At 46.6% G+C, this 20,322-nt stretch overlaps 1 protein-coding gene across 10 annotated transcripts in view; it reads left to right on the top strand.

The window, feature by feature from the left end:
• The window catches only part of PEBP4 (phosphatidylethanolamine binding protein 4), a 247,070-nt gene that overhangs the window by 146,556 nt on the left and 80,192 nt on the right, over nt 1-20,322 (top strand). For 9 of the 10 annotated variants that reach the window (XM_077868849.1, XM_077868846.1, XM_077868850.1 and 6 more), the window contains one exon: nt 4,624-4,722. The exons of the other annotated variant lie outside the window; for it this stretch is intronic. In XM_077868849.1, coding sequence (XP_077724975.1) covers nt 4,624-4,722 — 99 coding nt within the window. The remainder of the gene's footprint in view (nt 1-4,623; nt 4,723-20,322) is intronic. 10 annotated transcript variants of the gene reach the window in all.

Genomic DNA, 20,322 nt, shown 5'->3' on the forward strand with positions numbered 1-20,322 from the left:
ACATCTTTTTAGGATTTTGATTAGATTTATGTTAAATTAGTTAATTAATTAAAGGATATTACACATTTGTAAATGATTCTTTCAATTTAAAAGCATAGCATGTAATAAATAAATAAATAAAAGCATAGCGTGTCTCCACATCTAATTCAAGTTTTCTTTTTATGCACATCAGTAGTGTTTTGGCTTCTTTGTCTGAGTCTTGGATTTTTCATCAAGTTTATTTCTAGATATTTTATGTTTTTTATTACAATCGTAAATGGGATTTTAAAAATGTATTTTCTGACCATTATGAATAAGTACTGATTTTGTGTGTATTACATAACAACTCATTGTACTAAATATTAAGTTTAGATGTTTCCAACTGAGTCTTTTGGATTTCTCATGTAGGCAGTCATGTCACTTGCAAAAAAAAAAAAAAAAGTTTAGGGCAGCCCGGGTGGCTCAGCGGTTTAGCGCCGCCTTCAGCCCAGGGCCTGATCCTGGAGACCCGAGATCGAGTCCCATGTTGGGCTCCCTGCATGGAGCCTGCTTCTCTCTCTGCCTCTCTCTCTCTCTCTCTCTCTCTCTCTCGGAATAAATAAATAAAATCTTTAAAAAAAAGTTTAACTCAAAGAAAGAGATAGATGGTTTTATTTCTTTTACAGTATTTACACTTTGTTTCTTTTTGTTTGCTTATCACTTTGGCTAGAACCTATTCTTGGGAGCATCAATTATACAGTTTTTGCTTCTGGGATTTTATTCATGATCCTATCACTTAGAGGTAGTCAACATTTCAGTTTCAGTTTTCTTGGTTCTCTTTCCATGGATAGGCGACATACATGTGTATGATAGATGTTTTTGGTCTTCTACTCTGCTGGTTACCAAAGACAATGAGATCATATCTTAAATAACATGTAAGGAATAACATGTGGGAATAACATAACATGTGGGAATTACACACACACACGTGCACACGGGCTCTTTGGGATATGATCCTTCCTTCCCCCTAATATTTTCTTTTTTTAAGATTTTATTTATTTAACAGAGAGTTGATGCATGCTCATAAGTCAGGGGAGGGGCAGAGTGAGAGGGAGACAAGCCGACTCTCCACTCAGCAGCGATTCTGATACAGGGCTGGATTCCAGGACCCCAAGATCATGACCTGAGCTGAAGTCAGATGCTTAACCAACTGAGCCACCCAGGCGCCTCTCCCCTTAGTATTTCATCTGATTATCCTTTTCTTCAGAATTCTTAGAGATTTCCTTTGACTTTATCTTCAGATTCTCTATTTAATTTCCTATAGCATTATGTGGTTCAGTGACTTTTGGGGGTTTTTAACATTCAACAGTATTTTTATCTCTTTGGCAAGTTGCCAGTGATTCCTCAATTGTCAGAGCAAATGCTGCATGTGGTCCTCTCCCTTGATGGCTCTAGTATACTGACCCCACCCCACTCCTTCTTTGACTGCTCTTTTGGCGGTCACGGTCTTGGCATCCATGACATTATGGCCCCTGGTTCTCCTCCCAACTCACCCTACCCCTTGGAGTTCCCCACTTCCAGCCTAGCCACTCTGTTCTCACTGTACTGTTTCTCCCCGACAGTCTCATCCATCCTCATGCCCACTACTCACATAGTAAGTCTTGAGAGAGCTCCAGCCTCACAGCTCCATTTAAGGGATATCTCTCCCTGCACGTTTGTTTGTTTGTTTGTTTGTTAAGATTTTATTTATGTATTTGAGAGAGAGCACAAGTGGAGGGGGACAGAGGAAGAGAGAATCCCAAGCAGACTCCCCGTAGAGCACGGAGCCCAACTCAGGGTTCGATCTCAGAGTTTATGACCTGAGTCAGAATTAAGAGTTAGACACTTAACTGAGCCACCCAGGCACCCCTTCCTACATTTTTTAACACCAAACTCACAGTCTCCCAAATTTGTTACTCGTGGTATTCCTGGCACCGTCGTCCACCTACTTGCCCAAGATAGACTATCAGGGGCATCCGAGACATCTCCCTCTCCTGCAGCGGCCCTATCCAGTCACTTCATGCTGTGCATTACACAGTACAAATGCCTATTTGTCTTCATTATTACTACTTGCGCTTTCAAGCTCTGTGATCTCTCTTCAGGATATCTCCAGTTGTCTTTTTTTTTTCTTTTTTGCTCTTCTTTTAGTTTTTTACTCAATGTTATTGTATGCCTTCCCAAAGCACAGACTTAATCATGTCAGTTGTCTATTGAAACAATCTCAGTGGGTCCTGTGGCAAAACAAATTTGTTTAGAATTAGAGACCATGAAATGCTCTCTATTATCAAGTCCCTTTCAGCTTCATCTAGACAGACGCCCCTTGTCCCAGCACACCAAGATTCTTGCCATTCCCCAAAGAGCCCCATTCCTTTGCACAGACACTTCCCTTTGCCTACAGAGTTGTTTTCCTGACCCTGCTCATTCTTCAAGATCAAGTTCAAAAGACAACGCTGTGAAGGCTGCCTGGATTCCTAAGATAGAGAGGTATAGGCTCCATTCTCTGTGTCCCTTTAGCACTTGGTAAACATTCGGGCCCTCGCACATTGTTCCACAGCTACATCCCCTTCAGATGAAGAGGATCCCAGTCTCTTCTCTACTTACCTTATTCATATCGTACTCTCCCACTCTTTCTCATCCAGCATACTGACCAGCTTGAGTCCCTATCCAAGTGAAACCCAGCTACCATTTATTTCACGATTGCATCTGAAAAGTTAAAAGCACACAAATGTGGAATGTAGTATTACCTAGGAACCTTACTACAAACCTGTGGTATATTCAATTTCTCACTTTCCAAAATGACTATTTCACATCTTTTTCTTGGTCCCCAAACTTCCTATAACCCGTCTTCCCTTAATGACCTTGCCTCTAATTCGCTGAGAAAATAGGAGTTTCCTCATTCCTCATCATCACATTCTCCAATTCCGTGCATCTGAACCTGTATCCTCTGCATCCACCAGAGACTGGTCCCTCCACTTTTGGTCTGGATCCTGTCTCCATCCTTTTTTCAGAGTCTTGGCTCTTGCCACGTCCCCTTTCTCCTCTCTGTCACTTATATCTCCCTTTCTACTGGATCATTTCCACTGGCCTGCAGATATGACTGACTGTCACCTATCTCTTAAAAGTATAATAAAAAAATTGTTTAAAGATCTCTTGACTCTTCCTTCCCATCTAGTAACAGCCACTCCATGTCTCAGCTGACTGCCACACTAAAATTTCTTTTATCATCTTTACAAAATATCTCCAATTCCTCATGTCCTGTCTTATCTCCACCTATTCCAAACAAACCTCAGTCCTTTCTACTCCACTGAAACTGGTCTTGCCAAGTTAACAGTGTCCTCAAGTTGTCCAATCACACTGTCACATCTGTATCCTCCTCTCACTCTACCGTTCACCAGAATTCAACATAGGTGACCCACCTCCTCCTTTTCAAAACACTTTCTGGCTTGGCTTTCATGATACCTGTTCTTTAGGTGTTCCCCTCACCTCCTTGTTCAGGAGGCAGCAAACAATATGAGAGGAGGAAACAGCCAGTACAGAGGCCTTCAGGTGGGAAGGAGTGAGGGTTGGAGGAACAGAAAAAATAAAACCCTCCACCTGACCCTACCAAGGTCCACCACAAAGCCTTTTGTGGCCTGGCTCCCACCCAGATCTCTGACCCTGCCTTGTCCATCCTCCCCCTTGCTCACCCCTAGTCACATGATATTCTTTCTGTTCCCAAACCTCACTCCTTCCCACCTGAAGGCCTCTGTACTGGCTGTTTCCTCCTCTCATATTGTTTGCTCCCGCATGCACAACCCTATTTTGTTTTAATCACAGTGCTAGTCACAATTGGACATTTCCTTATGGTTTGGGTTGTTGTTTTTTTTTTTTAAACTCTGTCTCCTCCCTTGAATAAAAAACTTCCTGAAAGTAAGGCTCACACTGTCTTGTTCTCTGTTGGATGCCTAGCCTATAGAACAATTTCTGGCACATAGTAGGTGTTCAGTAAATGCTTGCAGAAGGGATGAATGAATCCTGGTATTCCTTGCAACTGGTAGAGTTCCTGACACAGACTAAGTTCTCCTGTGTTTGCCAAATTAACAGATAAGTTGCTCCAACTGTAGTGTGAACTTCTTGTGAGCAGAAGCCCTGTTTTAAATTTCTTTGTTTCCATCAGAGCACCTAGCATGATGCTTAGTAAATATACTTGTTTGATTTATTCTTTTTTTAGATTTTATTTATTTATTCATAAGAGATACAGAGATATAGGCAGAGACATAGAGGGAGAAACAGGCCCCCTGTGAGGAGCCTGTTGCAGGACTTGATCTTAGGACCTCAGGATAATGACCTGAGCCGAAGGCAGGTGCTCAACAACTAAGTCACCCAGGTGCCCCTAATTTATTCTTCTTCATAAAGGGAAAGCCAAGCTTTTCAGCTGTCTACTTAATAAACTTCATTTCTCTGAGAGTAAACACATGACACAAGAGGAATGTCACCAGAACAAAGATAGACTTGGGTAGAAAGCCATAAAGGTTGGTCAGCCACTCTCAGCTGCAATAGAGAAAAAAAGGAGACCCAGCACCCTGCAGTTTTCCTGTCAGAATTCGAACTCCAATGCTACATTTCTTTTTGGTGAATGTGTTACAGGGCGCAACCTACATCCTGGTGATGGTGGATCCAGATGCCCCAAGCAGGTCTTCTCCCAAAGCTCAATTCTGGAGACACTGGCTGGTAACTGATATCAAGGTAAAAAGGCCAGAAGGCACTTTCTGATTCATTTGGGGTTATAGCTGGGAGATTACCGTTCCATGCAGTTCTCAGCTCCCAGACAGGAGGGCTGGGGATTCTGAAGAGCAAGGACTTCTATGTCAGGTTGCGGCGCACCCCCCAACCCCCGCCAGGTGTCACAGCCCTTTCCAAGTTTTCTAACAATTTCGAAAAACATCCAGATCAGTTGTGCACAGGTAAACGGGCTCTCGGGATTAACCAGATGGGGAGAGCCCCAATTTGTCATGTTTGCTGATTTCTGTAGTGTAAATACTTCCACCATGGCCAGTTTCGAGTTCCTGATATTTTAACAATTAACTCACAAATTTTCTGGAAATTTAACAATTGGCTCCAGCATTCCATAATTAGAGGCTTAGATTTGGAAGCATGAGGGTGATTCTGTGCAGTCCAGGTCACAGACCTGACCAGAAGGAGTCCTGCAGGAGCTCCTCTTCCTGATGGGCCAAGGGGCATTGGGAGGCATGGAAATTTCCTTTCCTTTGTACAGAAACGAGTGGCCTCCCCTCATCTGTGTTCCTTTACCATCGCATAATTGTGAAGGAGCCTGGCTCATCCCTTCTGGAGCAGGTCTGAGGAACAGAAATCTGGTGTGCCGTGTTAACAGGCATTATGTAGGGGAAGGAAAAAGGTTCTATTCCCAAACAAGTTTTGGAGACCTCAGGTTGCACCGTATCAATCCCATTCCTCAACGAGGTGTGTTTTAGAGCTTTTACTATTCTAATGTGCACTATATAATATGCATTTATTTTCCAACCTCATGTGACTCTTTAATCTTTTGTTCACGAGTGCCTGGCCGCACACTTTGGGAAAATCCATGCTTGCTAGCTTCAGCCATCCATGCATCTGTGCCTAGAGAGCTCGCGGATGGCCTTCTCATAGTGTGCAAAGGCCTCAAGCCGTGAGACAGTGGGAATCCAGAACTAGAAAGACTAAGTCTGGATCTAGGTTTGGCTGGTTCCCAAATCAATGATCACCATTAAGTCCCTTGGAGTCCCTCTGGGCGTTTCATGTTTATCTATAAGATAGGAACGGTGTCATCTCCTCTATGTAGTTGTCATGATAATCCAAGGATGAGAGAGCATCCTGAGAGGACTTTGGAAAACATAGTGCTGCAAATGTAAGGGGTTTGTGTTTTTCCTTCTACCACTATGGGCCAGAGGGAGGGATATAGTGTGAACCAGCCACTGATTCTCCTGAGCAAGGCAGGGGCTCTCACAGCTCCTAGAGTGGAGGTCTTGGGGAGGAAGCTATCCTGTCATCCAGCCCCTGCCCTGCGACCACAGGCCCTTCACAGGATGCTCAGGTCGACACCCCATCCTCAGAGGCAGTGCTGAGCTTGGAAGGGGCCTCTTCCAGGGAGGCTTCCAGCAGTGGCTTCTTGGACAGTGCCCGAGGGAGACCAAGAGCGTTGCTTCAACACACTCCCCTGACCAAGCAGCCCTCGGCCTGGTAAAGAGCCTCGAAAATACCAGCAACATGCAGAGGGGCAGAGCTGGGGGATTTTCATGCCATTAGGGCAGGGAGCGAGGGCACGAAAAGGAAAGGTACTGGCTCCTGCCCCAGTCTAGAGCCTTGCCGTTTCCTGTGCTTGGCATTCCCTGGCAGTCACAAGGGGGCGAAGCTCTCAAGAAAGGAGTATCGCTCCCTGTGTAGTGCACCTGTGTAGTGAATAGTGCAGGGATAGTGCAGGGATAGGGCACGGCCTCACACGCCAGGCTGTCCGGAAGAGCGTTCTACGGGGCAGTTCTGAGGCAGATTTCAGGACCTGTGGTGGATGGAGTAATTTCAGCATCAAGGGCACCTTGGGGGCAATGAGGCTGCCTCTCTTCCAAGCCTGAAGTCCCCTCTCCCCTCCCGCCCCGCCGCACTCCCCTCACCCCAGGATGCACTCAGGACAGTTCTGTTATAGACGCATGGTGACCCAGTCATGGGTTCTCAGCAGCCCAGCTGGACAGAGCAGGTGGCAGGTGGCAGCTGTCCGGCAAGACTGCTAAGCCGCAGAGCTTACCAGGGCCACCTGCCCGGCTGTGGCCCTCAGCCTTCCCGCTCAGACCGGAGGAGGCTTGGGTTTCAGACACATTTTCACCCACTTTCTCTGATCCAGGGGTCCAGCAGGAAGCAGCAGCTCTCCTCAGCTATATCCACTCAGCCTGCCCGCCAGCCCCCAGATCCCTCCAGCTGCATGGCCAGTATAAAAACCAGGCTCATTTAGGTCTCAGGCCAAAAAAGGGGAGGCTTTCATCAAACCAGAGGCACTTCCTTTGTGTTGGCGTTAGCCGTGGCTGAGCGGGTCTCAGACAGTAGAGCACGTTCCAATCTGCTGGTAAACGTGTTAAAATGCAGATTCCCAGGCACCACTTCCGTCAGTGTGGAGAGAAGGGAGGTGAGCCAATTGAAGGAAGACCACGGAGCTCAGAGTCAGAATGCCTTGGTTGCTACTGTCATCACGCATCTGTGGAGCAGTTTTCAAGTGACAGTCACTTCTGACACTTCCTTTGGATCCCCACAATCGCTTGGTGAACTAGGCATTATCCCCATTTTGTAGGTGGGAAAGCAAGTCTGGAGAAATTGGGTGATGCAATCTCTCATCTAGTGGGTCCTAGAGGTTGGGGCTTCATTTCCAGCCCCCCAGCTCCAAACCACACACCCTTTCTGCCATGCCACATGGTCTGGTTCACACCACATTTCTCCCAGCAACTCCACGGTGACAAGAGGCATCCCACTGTGCCCTCTCTGTAAGATGGGAAACAATCTCTGTGGTTCCCCTGCCATTCCGGGGCTCTCTTTCTGATTCCCTCCTATGGATAGATGCTTCCAGGGAACCTGCTCGGGGAATGCTACCTTGGGAAGTCAAATACACCTGGTAGGCATTTTGAACCCTCCAGTAATTTTAACACTTAATACGTTAGGTTAAAAGTAAACCCTACATAGTATCATTACCCTCAGCGGTAAATGGCCTCAGCAGTAAGGCACAGCAAATGTAGAGTAAAGATTCCCTGTGATTCACAATGACCAGGTAGAAGCCAGACTGGTCTTGATGTTAGGGACCCAGGCCTAATTGGGTGGTGGGTGGGGCTGCGACCGTGGGAGCCCCTCAGTAAGGACAATCTGGGGGCCATCTGCTCAGGTTGAAACAGCAATCAGTTCTTAGGAATACAGGGAACATCTGCATCCCCCTGACCCCAAAGAGAGGCTGACAAGAGTCTACTGTAGAGTGGGATAAAGCTCTAGATCTCTGGGCCGCTGTACAAAAACAGGAGAGAAGTCCCTCAGTAGGAACCGGGCATTCATGCTACCTTTGTTCACTGAATTCAACTAATATGGATTGATCATTGTTTGCAAACATAAACACAAGAACTCTGGAGCCAACCTACTGGGTTCAAATCTGAATCCACCAGTATCACTATGTGATCTTGAGGGGCAAGAAACTCACCCCACGTCCCGATATGCTCACTTGAAAAGTGGGCCTATCTGTAGTCCCTGCCTCACACCGTTGTCATCAAGTTCAAATGAGCTCTTTTAAGTAAAGTGCTTAGGACAGTACCCAGAGCACACAGGAAGCTTGTATAACATTATTTTGCCGTAACATTATCTTTTTTGTTCCGAAGTCAGGCGTGACCCTGGCCCTGCGGTTACAGATGCGCGCATAGCAGGGCAAGTCCTTGCCTTCCATGGGCTTCTGCTCTAGTGAAGCAGAGGAAGGAGGCTACAGCACAGGGAGGAGGTTACAGGGGCACCAGGGGCTCTCGCAGGATAGAACTTCCCACAGCGATGGGTTCCCATCAGCTCAGAGGCAGCACCAGGTGTGGGTCCCCAAGGCTGGCCAGACCACCACAGGCAGGGGCTGCTAGAAAGCATGCTGTCCTCCACCCCCTCTTTGAGAACTCTGTCACTGAACAAAAGAGATTTTGAACAGAGCGGTGACACCTAACATCTCTCTCCTCTCAGGGCCATGTCCCCAGCTTTTTCTTGAAGATGTTTTTCAGTTCTGATTCAATCTAACTAATAATCTTTGTGCTAAAGCCTAATTAAGCTATCAATTAATCTGCATCATTCATTTCAGAAGAAAAGCTTATTGGTTCATCCTCTATTTGTCTCTGAAATTAGTGCTCAGAGCTTTTCATGCAGATATTTTCATTAGACTTTTTATTGTTAATGGGAATATTGAACACAGGAAGATGGTATATTAATACCTTCCACAAAGAATATCATGACTGGTGACAAAGAACACTGAGAACAATTAAGGAGACAAGAGTACCTTTTTTCTTCCAAAAAAGAAAATCTTCCTAGAAACCGTCAATGATTCTAAAATTTGCCCTGAATATCTTTTTTGTTTTAAGAAAGAAAAGCGAAATGGCAAGTTCATGTTTCCCTTTCATTCAGTGCCCTCAACCTTTGGCAGCTGTAAGTGCAACCGATTCTAGGTGGAATTAAAAGGATCTCTAAGAGTCCATTATTCTGTCGACTTTTCTATAAGGATTGAATTTTTCCATAACGAGAGGCTGTTTTTTTAAAGGACCCCTAAGTGTGTTAGGTAAATAAATGGGAAACCAAATAAACGGGCAAGGATTTTAGCTCTTTACTTTTCAATTACGCAATTAGCACACGTCAGGACACTTCTGCTTGAGTAAGTGGTCCCACTGCTGAGCGATCTCAGGAAAGTTACTTGACCTCTCTGAGACTGTGGCTTCTTGTCTGTAAAACTGACACAAATCTTTACACTTCAGGGTTGTGACAGGAAAAGGAAATTACATATGCAAAGAGGGAAAACCTTTCTAGAGAGAGGCTCTTTAGAAAACTGGCAAATTTATCGTGTTCCTAACCAATTGAGCAGCAGATCCTGTAGAAATTTAAATACACTGTGTGTGTGTATATGTGTGTGTGTGCAGTACTGGAATATTATATATATCCTGATATTGCATATATTATGCAATATATATATATATATTCCAATTCCAACATCTATGCTCAGTAGCATGCTAATGATAATAAACGGAAGAATTAACAGTCTTTATCAGGACCTTAAGTTCAGAAGAAGAGATCAAACCAAGGAAATGGGATTAATTAATTAATTTCTTTATTTAGATCTGTATTTTTAGTTTTTTTCTGCTATTTGTCCACTTGTCCTTGCATGCTTTGCCCTGTACTGTGAGGGTCCATCAATTTAAGTAGTGAACACCAGCAAGGCCTGGCTTATGCTCCCTAAATATCTACAAACCATAAAGAACATCTGGTGATGGGGACAATGCAGGGGGACCCTGGTTATAAAGCAGACTTGTACAAAGACACCCTGAAAGGGCAGGGACCAGGCCTGTACTTTCGGGTCAGGTGAACCTGGGATGGCTCCAGGCTCTGGCACTTCCAGATGGGAATTCCTGAGCCTCTGTTTCTTCATCATGAAAATGGGCATGGTAAGAATATCTCTTTCCCAGCATTCAGGGACATTAAGGTGCCCGACATTGAACAGAATAGTAGGGACTTGGTAAATGTGATTCTCTCCCATACGACCCCCAACTTGGAGCAGCCACTTAGAATTGAGCAACTTCAATTAGCTCTTGGACTCATGCTTTGCAAAGTAAGAATCCTAGACAATGACACAAACCTTGCAGTAAAAAGAGCTCATCCTTTTGCCTTTCGAGTCCAGGTGGGTTGAGGCCTAGCTTGGAGGACCTGACCTGACCAGGACCTGCTTTCCTGGAGGTAGTAGTAGTTGGGGCAGGGTGGTCGGGGGGGGGTCCCCCTCATTGAGCCTTTGGGAATTGCCCTGTGCATGCTTGGAGCAGACCACAGCCAGGGCTGCCAGCGCCGATCAGGCCTGCAGTGTGCCTCCCCCCCCATCCAGGACTGCACATCTTCCCAGACACTTTCCATCTGTATTTTTTAACACAAGCCAGCACCCGCTCGCCATTTCCTTATCATTCACAGTCCCCACCTTGCTGTCATTGTCCTACCCCAGAGATGCCTTCGTTCCCATTCAAAATAATTTAAATAAAATGTTGCTACAAAGTGGAATATTATCTTTTGATGAATGTTTTTAAAGCCCTTTAGGTTTTCATGGTAATTTGCGGTGTAAAATTATTTGGAGATAAGAGCCAAATTAGCTCTCGTATGCTGAGGTCGCTGTGTCCTGTTATCCATGTGAGCAGTGTTTAAATATAATCAGCCCTCAGACTAATGCAGCATAATTGTTCATTTGAAATAGCTTTTTTTACTCCATTCAATGAGTCATTAAAATATTCAAGGGATAATGCAGTGAATTGGAAATGAATTTATCATATTATCCCATACATGCTGTAGTGCTTCAGGTAACTAAGGAGAGGGAGAGAGAGAGAGAGAGAGAGAGAGAGAGAGAGAGAATGAATATAATGTGTACAAGCAGGAAAGGGCCCAGTCTCTACGGGAATATGGTCAACAAAGCCTTTTACTTGGTTTATGGAAACTATGTATAGAGAGGCTGACCGGGAGGGTGGGGAAAAAAAGGAAAGTGCTGTTCTTCGAAGAGCTCGTGCGCGCTCTCTCTCTCCCTCTCTCTCTCCCTCTCTCTCAGCACTCCGAGAGTCTGAGCTCCACCACAGCTCCACTGTTAACTTATTTTTATCAAATATGTTTATATCAGAAAGTCGTTATGGAAACCATTTCTGCCATCCAGGAGAATTCCTGGATCAGAAAGAAAATTCTCTCTCTCTCTCTCTCTCTCTCTCTCTTTCTCCCCCCCCCCCCGCCTCCCCTCCAACCCTGTCACACACACACTCACACACGCAGGCACTCACACATATACTTCCCTTACACAAACCCGTGGATGCCCCCCCCCCAAAAGGGACAGCATAGTTTTGCCCACCCAATTCTGAACCGGGCTCTGATGGGGACACAGGATGACTCCCCTTCACGGCCACGCTGTAACATGGGTCGCACTGAGACAGACACCCTGGCCCGGCGTGAGGACCCTGCACTTGTCACTATCCACGGGCCTTGGTCCTGAGCACAAGCCCTTAGGAAGAGACAAAGAGGGATGGGTAGCGGCATATTCGAGGGACCCCTCCTCGATTTCGGGAAGGTTCTATTAGTGCGCACTGTTCATACCACACCTCAAAGAGTGTCTTCTGCTCTGGCTGCAGTATTTTAAGAAAGCCAGTGAGCAGCATGAGGAGAGCCACCAGAAGGGCGAGGCTGTGCAGAAGCGACATCAGGTGGACAGGGACTGAGAGAGGTAGGGATGGTTAGCCTGCTGGGAGGAAAGGGAGACATAAGACGGCCTTTAAACATTCCTTGACGATTTTATTAAAGATTTGAAGAAATCGGGCAGCCCCAGTGGCTCAGCGGTTTAGTGCCGCCTACAATCCAGGGTGTGATCCTAGAGACCTGGGATCGAGTCCCGCATTGGGCTCCCTGCGTGGAGCCTGCTTCTCCCTCTGCCTGTGTCTCTGCCTCTCTCTCTCTTTTTCTCTGTCTGTGTCTCTCATGAATAAATAAATAAAATCTTTAAAAATTTTTTTGAAGAAATCTAATTGGAAAACAAGGGTAATCCTGCTGGGCTCCGCTGGGCAAAGTTAGAACCAATGGGTGACATTTACATAGAAGTAAATTTTGGCTCCATTAGAGGAAAGAATTTTCTAAGAATTTGAACTGCCTAAGAACTAAGCGTATACTCCATAGAGGAGGGAGCTTCTCATCACTGGAAGTACCTATTCATGGGTGACCCAGGGAATCCGCCCCTCTCCCCCCCAGGCATGGAAGGCCGGAATGAGCAGGTGACTTGTTAGGTGTTGCCACCTGCGTATGTCCTCTCCTGGCTAGAAACACTCTTCTTATGGCTCACATTCATGTAACATATTAACAATAGCAGTAATAATTAAAGAAGGAAGGGGGGGTGCCTGGGTGGCTCAGGCAGTTTAAGCCTCCAGCTCTGGGTTTCTGCTCAGGTCATGATCTTAGGGTCGTGAGATTGAGCCCCGTGTCGGGCTTTGTGCTGGGTAGGGAGCCTGCTTAAGAATCTCGCTCACCTTCTCCCTCTGCCCCCACCCTCCACCTGCACCCCTGCAGCTCACGCTTTCTCTCACTCAACAAAAAAACATAAAGAAAGAAGAATAGAAAGAAAAAAAGAAAAGAGGAGAGGAGAAAAGAAAATAAGAAACAACACTTGCTCACTTAGCATGTGGTTTTGGGCATTGTGCTTTACATAAATATCTCATTAAGTCTTCACAAAAGCCCTAAGAGGAAGGTAACAAAGACAAGAAAAAGAAGGCCTCACAGATACCAAGTGGCTGATTGGGATTTGAATCCAGAGCCTAGACATGTGATCATGATACCAGATTGCCTCTCCAGAGTTGAGGTAGGCGCTACACCCACTATCAGGCCTGGCCCATGCGACAGCTTACATGAGTGCCAGGTGTGGCTGCTAAGGGCCTCGGTGTGAGTGGTACGGTTTGAGGTTCCTGGCCCTCTACCCTTGGCCACACCCGTCTCAGCCTGAGCACAGCCCTGGCCTTGGAGTGCAGCACACACCTAGGAGGTAGATCTTCTCTCTTACCATGAAGCAAATTATTTACATGCCTGAGTCTGTCCCCTCATCTGTAAAAGAGGACACTCGTGTCAACCTTGCAGGTACACTGTGAAGACTCAGTGAGATAAAATATGTAGCACACTGGCAACACAACATCGGCCACCTAGTAGGTGCTGTTTATGGGCTGGCTCTCTCCTGCTCACACATACTAGCACCCTAAGTCCTCCGCAGGAAGCTCAGAAAGTCGGAGGTGGACGTCACTCCCAAGAGGTAGGGCAAGAATGAGCTATCTGCATGGTTACCAGTTTAAAAAGAACTTAAGGGTAAATGGCAATGCAGGCATAGGATTTAACAGTGAAGTGTTGGAACCAGCTACTTAACCCGCACTGTACTCAGCACTGTGGCTGTTAAATAATATTAATAATTGATTCACAGAGAGACATAGGTTTTTGATAAATAAGTGTTGGAAGAATTTAAAATGTGATTTTTTTTTCAGCTACTCAGTTGGAAGGACAAGGCTAACATATAGGAAATAGGAGTACTTAAGGGGTATAGTGTCAACTTTAACTGGGCTCTTGAGACTCAGGTGGCTATGCAAGTGCAGACTTTCTCCCTTGCAGTGAGGCAGCCACTCCTCCTTCAAAGCTCAGCTCGTGATGCTTTCAGCTTTGTCCTTCTTTGCTTTGTTATTATTTATGGGTCTCTTTTCCTGACTAGACCATGAGTTCCTAGAGAATAGAATTATATCTTATTATATACCCAGCACTTAGCATGGTGCCCTGAACATAGCAGACCCTTAGTAAATGTTGGTTCAATCAATTAATGGAGGCATGAAGGAGTGAATAAGAGAATGAAGCAAGGAAGACTGGATGGATGGATAGTAGTTGGGTAGGAGGAGGATGGATATGATAATTTCACAATGGAGACAGAAGTTGAGCTGGGCTTTGAATTATGAGCAGGCCTGGAAAAGTCAGAGGATACCAGAGACTGCATTCTGGGGATAACTAAATGCTCAGACGTTTGAATTGGGGTAGGAATAAAGAAAAATTATAAACATAAACATAAAAGCTAAAATGGCTGAGTTAATTAAAGCCCTTATCACTCCTCCCTAGATTATTATTGCAAAAGTCTACTAACTGATCCCCCTCCTACAACCCCAACCCCTCCAAAAGTATCTATTTTTCTAAAATCAAAATATGATCATGTTACTTCCCTAGTTGAAGTGTTCAGTGAACTCTTCAGTATCTCAGGACAGAGTCTTATCTGGTCGGTGTGTTATTCAAGGCCTCTGAGACTCTGGCCCCTGCCTGCCTTACCCACCCCTACCCCACCCCTCACCGCATGGTGTTCCTGCTGACCTGATTGTGGAATCTCACACCTTCTCGGTGTCTCCAGCCTCTAGGGACTATGCTTGCTCTGTCCTCTCTCCCTAGGAAGCCTTGCTGCAATCTGCAAACATTTGTCCTGCATGAGTTGATATCTCATGAGTAAAGACCTTCAAAGTCCAGAAAGAACTTAGATTTAAGATCACAAAGTCATTTCCAGAAACAGGATAGGAAAATGTAAATTCCTGAATTTAGGCTGGTGTGCTATCAATCCACATCAGAATTCAATAAGAATTTGATAAACAGATGGTGTGAGGCAACATAGAAAACAGTGAACATTGGGAGTCAGCATAGGTTCACTAAAAACAAGCCACACCTCCTCACTCAGAGTTCTTTGTTGATAAAAAGCACTGATCTAGTGGACCAGGAGGAGGTCCACCGTACAGTTTGAGTGACCAAGGTATTAGACCAAGTCAATCTTGGTAACCCTGTTGGCAAAGAAGAGAAATAGGGCTTCAATGACTATTGTGTTAGGTGGGTTTGTGGCTTATTAAGAGTACCTGAAGAGTGTTGACTAATTAATGTCAACCGCCAGGGTGGTCCCTGGTGACACACCACGGAACACTTACATGGGCCCCACCTTGTTTGATATCTTTATAGATAGCATGCTCCCCAGATTTGTAGATCACACAAAGTTTCAACTAATTGCTGGTACGATGAATGACACAAGACAGTTAATTTTAGCAAATTGGAAGGATGGGCCTGGGGTTAATCTAAAGTTCTATATTTAGGTTCTAAATCAACTACACAAGTACAAAATGTGGAAGATCAGGCATAGCAGGAGTTCATGAGGAAAAGAGATCAAAGGAGTGTTAGTTAATTTTTAAGCTAATCTTAAGCTAATAATAGAATGTCAAACCATAATGCAGGAATTAAGAAAGTGAATATAATCTTAGATCACATCGATGGAAGTAAAGGCTTTTAGATGATTGAAGATTATAATTTCCCTTTTTCTGCAGCAGTTAGACCACCTCTGTTCACTCATTCATTCATTCACTCATTCATCTATCAGCATGTGTTCAGCACAAGTTAGGCAATAGTTTTCATTCAGGTGCTGCAGATCAAAAGCTTATAAAGTCAAATCCCTTCCGGGGGAGAGCAACCTGCCTGGTGAAAGGAGCAGAGGAGTAAATCAATGACTGCACACAGTACAGAGTGGGAGTGTCAGGGAGGAGTTAAGTGCCAGAAAGCTGGGAGGAGAGGGGGTGGGCTCCACAGAGGAGGTGACCTTCTAGCAGAGTAGAAATTCGGCAGGTGCACAGTGAGAAAAGGGCACATAGACAGAGGCAGTAGCAAGACCAAAGGTCCTGGACAGGAACAGGCTAGGTGGGTTCCAGGAACAGAAAGAAGGCCAGTGCAGCAGGAGCAAAACGATCAGAGACGTGTACAGGAGATGAGCAGTGAGGGAGGCTATGAAGGACCGCCAGTCTTAACCTTGACCAGTCCCTGGCTAGAATCACCGGGGAGGCTGTGCTCTAGACCAGCTAAATCAGAACCCCTGGAAGCAGAGCCTAGGCACCATTTCTGTCATTTCCCAGGTGATACAGATGTGCATCTGGGGGGTGGGGGGGGATGTGAGTCGCTAGTCAAAGAGTATAAAGTTTCAGTTACACAAATGAGTAAGTTCTAGAGATTAATACTGTACACTGAAAAATTTGTTAAGAGGGTAAATCTAAAAAATAAAAATAGGGATCCCTGGGTGGCACAGCGGTTTGGCGCCTGCCTTTGGCCCGGGGCGCGATCCTGGAGACCTGGGATCGAATCCCACGTTGGGCTCCCGGTGCATGGAGCCTGCTTCTCCCTCTGCCTGTGTCTCTGCCTCTCTCTCTCTCTGTGTGTGACTGTCATAAAAAATAAAAAAAATAAAATTCAGATTATAAAAAATAAATAAATAAATACAAATAAAAATAAAAAAGAGAGTAAATCTCATGTTGAGTTTTCCAAACACAATTTAAAATAAAAGGAAGAAGAAAGAAAGAAAAAGAAAGAAAGAAAGAAAGAAAGAAGAAAGAAAGAAAGAAGGAAGGAAAAAAGAAAGAAAAAGAAAGAAAGAAAGAAAAGAAAAGAAAATTGAAGGAAAAACAATGGGCCACTGGGATTGAGAATTATTGTCCAGGCATGGGCAGGGAGTTTGGCACATGACTACTGGTGGGCTTTAAAAAGAGGATGAAAACAGCTTTTTTTCTTTTTTAATTCTTACTTATTTAAGTAATTTCTACACCCAACATGGGATTCAAACCCATAACCCTGAGATCAAGAGTTGCAGACTCCTCCAACTGAGCCAGCCAGGCATTCCTGCTTTGTGTCTTTAAAAGATAGGTCTGACTGCTGTGTCAGGTGGCAGCAGGGTGCCATAAGAGGCCATTTCACTCCTTTGGGAGGGATGAGGGTGGTTTGCACCAAGTTGACAGCAGTGGGCATGGAGAGGACAGCTTTGGGATCTATCTGAGGTTTAGAGCCTATTGGACTTGTCAGGGGATTAGACATGGTGGGTGAAGGATGGTCCAAGGATGGCACCTAGATTTGGAGTCTGAGCAAACAGCAATTCCATTTACTGAGATGGGAAACACTAGAAGGTGAGCAGTTTAGAGGGCAAGGTGGGTGGGGGGGCGAGTAGGATCTGAAGTTCTGTCTCAGACACTTAATTCCGAAATGCTCTTTAGATCTCCACTGGAGATTTCAAGTAGGAGACTGAAATGAGGCTGGAAGTCAGGGGAGACCCTGGGAGAGGAGGCTCAACTTTGGGAGACATCGGGGCTGCTTATAACCATAGGGCCTTTTGAAGCTGTCTCTTGAGGAGGGGGATGAGTAAGTCGTCTTTGGAGATGTTCAAGAAGCCATAGGCCAGGGATTGGGCAAAAGGTTGGGCAAATTGGCTCTAGGCTGCTTCTTCCAGCTCTGAGCTGCTGGGATTTTATAAGAGAGCCTGACACCAGCCTGCAGAGCACCGTGTTAGGAGGCGAGTGCAGAGAGGCAGCGAGGCCAGAGCTGTGGAGGGGCCTTGGAGGCCATGAGAAGTTGGTTCTATTTAGCAGGAAGTTGTGTGACTCTTTGAAAGAAGCTTGGGACACGGAGCCCCATGTGCTGGGCCACTTGCTACCTGGATGACACTGTTCCAGGTCTGCCCCTCCATGGATTTCTGTTATCTTGCCTACAAATGAGCAGGTTAGGTAGATTTGGGTCATCACATCCAGCTCTGAAGAGTCTAGTTCCATCCTTGATCCTCTAATCAGCAGACTTCGACTTTTCTGCCAAACGTTGCTCGTGTGCACAACACACAACCCCTGGGTCTCTGAGCACGTAAAGCAAGCTCCAAGTTCCTTGCAGCTCCCTGGGTGCTTGCCCTCCCAGTCAACAGTGCTTCAGTGTGCCAGAGAGAGTGGCATTGAGGGGAGGTCGTGGAAGCTGCTCCAATTTATTGTTAAAGGTAAATCATTTGCTGCAGCTTTATTATTAGCAACGCCTGCCTTGGAACATACTTCCCTAGTGATTTTCAACCCCCAGCTGGAACCAGTGTCAAGACAGTGCTGCAAACCTCAGCTTGCAGACCTTAGAGGACCAGAGTGGGCCAGCGAGCAGGGTGAGGCCTGCACAGCTCTGGTTTGGGAGGAAGGTAGGTGCAGCCTGCCACATCAACTGGAGGAAGACAAGTCTGTGGCAGGAGGCCTGCTGGGGGCGGCTCTAGGGATCCAGTCATGGCATGGTGAGCAATAGGCCTTGAGTAGTGGGCAATAGGATGGGGATGGGCAGGGGGAGGTCCTGGAGTTCCTCGTGCTCTCCTGCCAGCCTCAGCCCAGAAGATGTGGTGGAGTCAGCTTGGGGAGATCAGAGACCGAGGGGCAGGAGAGAGCAACCCACCACTGCTCCCACCCCCCACCCCCACACCACCACTACCATCGCCCCTACCGCCATCCACCCCCCCCCCCCGCCACTTACTCCCCCCAAGCAGTGGGCTGTGTTGCTTCCCAGAAAAATGAGGAGGAGGAAACCACAGTCCAGAACACTCTGGAAGAATTGAGGACTCCGCTTGGGTATGGCTACAGGGAGGGGGGGGCTGCAGGGAAGGACTTAAATAGGGTGAAAGGACAGACCCCAGAGCTTCTTGGGCTTCTGCCCTGTCAAGCCCTTGGCTAAGAATTAGCTTTTTCCTTTCAAAGAGGGTGGAAGTCACTGTTTTCTTGTCTTAGTTGATGAACAGATTCTGGGTGGCAGGAGTCACCATAGAAACAGGTGCTATCTTAAGCAAATGAGCCTTATTAACCTTAAGAGTGGTGGAGTTTTCACAAGATTGCACATATAGGGTAGGAGGAGAGCTGGGTTTGGTTGGGGGAGGGCCACGGTGCTGGGGAGCCGTGCTGCGATGGCTCTGGGTGTGGATGTGTGTGCGTGTGTGTGTACATGTGCATGCATGTGTGTAGATGCATGTCTGCATGTGCTTTTGTAAAACCATTTGGCAGGGAGTGAGCTCATGCTGCTGCCTTTTCCCTAAGAAATACACACATCCCCCAAAGAAACTTTGATCTGCTTGGGAACTGGCCTCCAGGTAGCAGAGGTCAAGAGCCCAGCCTCCACCCCTAATGCTTTCTCCCAATGCTGTTTCTAGTCTCTGCATCTCCTGCATGTCGGAAACAGGTGCCTTCCCTGAGGACCTGGCCACCAGTTAGCAGGGACCTCTGCTCCAGGAGGCCGTGTGGCACGAGGGTAGAAGCAAGAATATTGACATCAGGAGGACCTGGGTCCCTATGGCTGCTCTGTGATTCTGAACCAGTCACCTGCCTCCGTGAGCCCCAATCTGTAAAAGGCAGAAACACAGGGCTTAGGTGAGGCTCAGATGAGACGAAGGATACGTGGGTGGAGTGTCCCATAGTCCTCCCCCTGTGAGGAAGGCAGTGTGTGTGGGGGGTCTTTTCTCTCAAGCACAGCTGTGACCTCACATAGATTTTCCAAACCAAGGTGTCTTTCCCCAGCATTATTCCATCTTACAGGTCTCCACTCGTAGTTGCTGTGCTAGGTCATGGGGGAGGACGAAGAGCCTGCCCTGAAGGGGTTATCACCATTTGGGGGCAGGAGAAAGACTTAAAAACTAAGGACCACCACCAGGAAGTATGGAATCAGGTAGACAGCAGCTCAAAGGGAGTGGGCAGGGAGAGGGCAGGGAAGAGAGGTGGCCAGGGCTCTGACAGCCAGGTGGGGCTGGGGTGGGCAGGAGGAGATGGCCAAGAAAGGGGGGCATATATTCATCTCTTGAGGCAAAGTCAGCCAAATTCTGGGCTGCTCCCACATTGTGAAGGGTAAACAATGAGCTGGCGCTCTCCCACAGACTCTGGGAGTCTTGCATCTTGGCTCCAAGAAGTAAGTCTGCTGCCCTCTGCAGCACCGCCTTGGGCAGGACAGTCAACCCTCCCAGTCTGGCTCCAATTCTGGGAAATAAACCTGAACTGCCATCCCAGGGGCCCTGAGGACTAGTCCTATGAGGCCCTGCTGTGAACCCCTACAGCCTGAGGTGCTGTTTGCCCCAGGAGAAAAGATGGGACCAGCCTGGCCTGGGAGGGCACAGCGCTGGGGCACCTTTATTTTCCTTTGCCATGAGGCATAAAGGGTCCCAAAACGTGCCTAAAGCTGGGAGGGGCTTGGCATCATGGCTGACAGACCAGTCCCTCCCTCGTAGATTCT

Source organism: Canis aureus, chromosome 24 (genome assembly GCF_053574225.1).
Source record: "Canis aureus isolate CA01 chromosome 24, VMU_Caureus_v.1.0, whole genome shotgun sequence".
In the NCBI taxonomy this organism is placed as follows: Eukaryota; Metazoa; Chordata; class Mammalia; order Carnivora; family Canidae; genus Canis; species Canis aureus.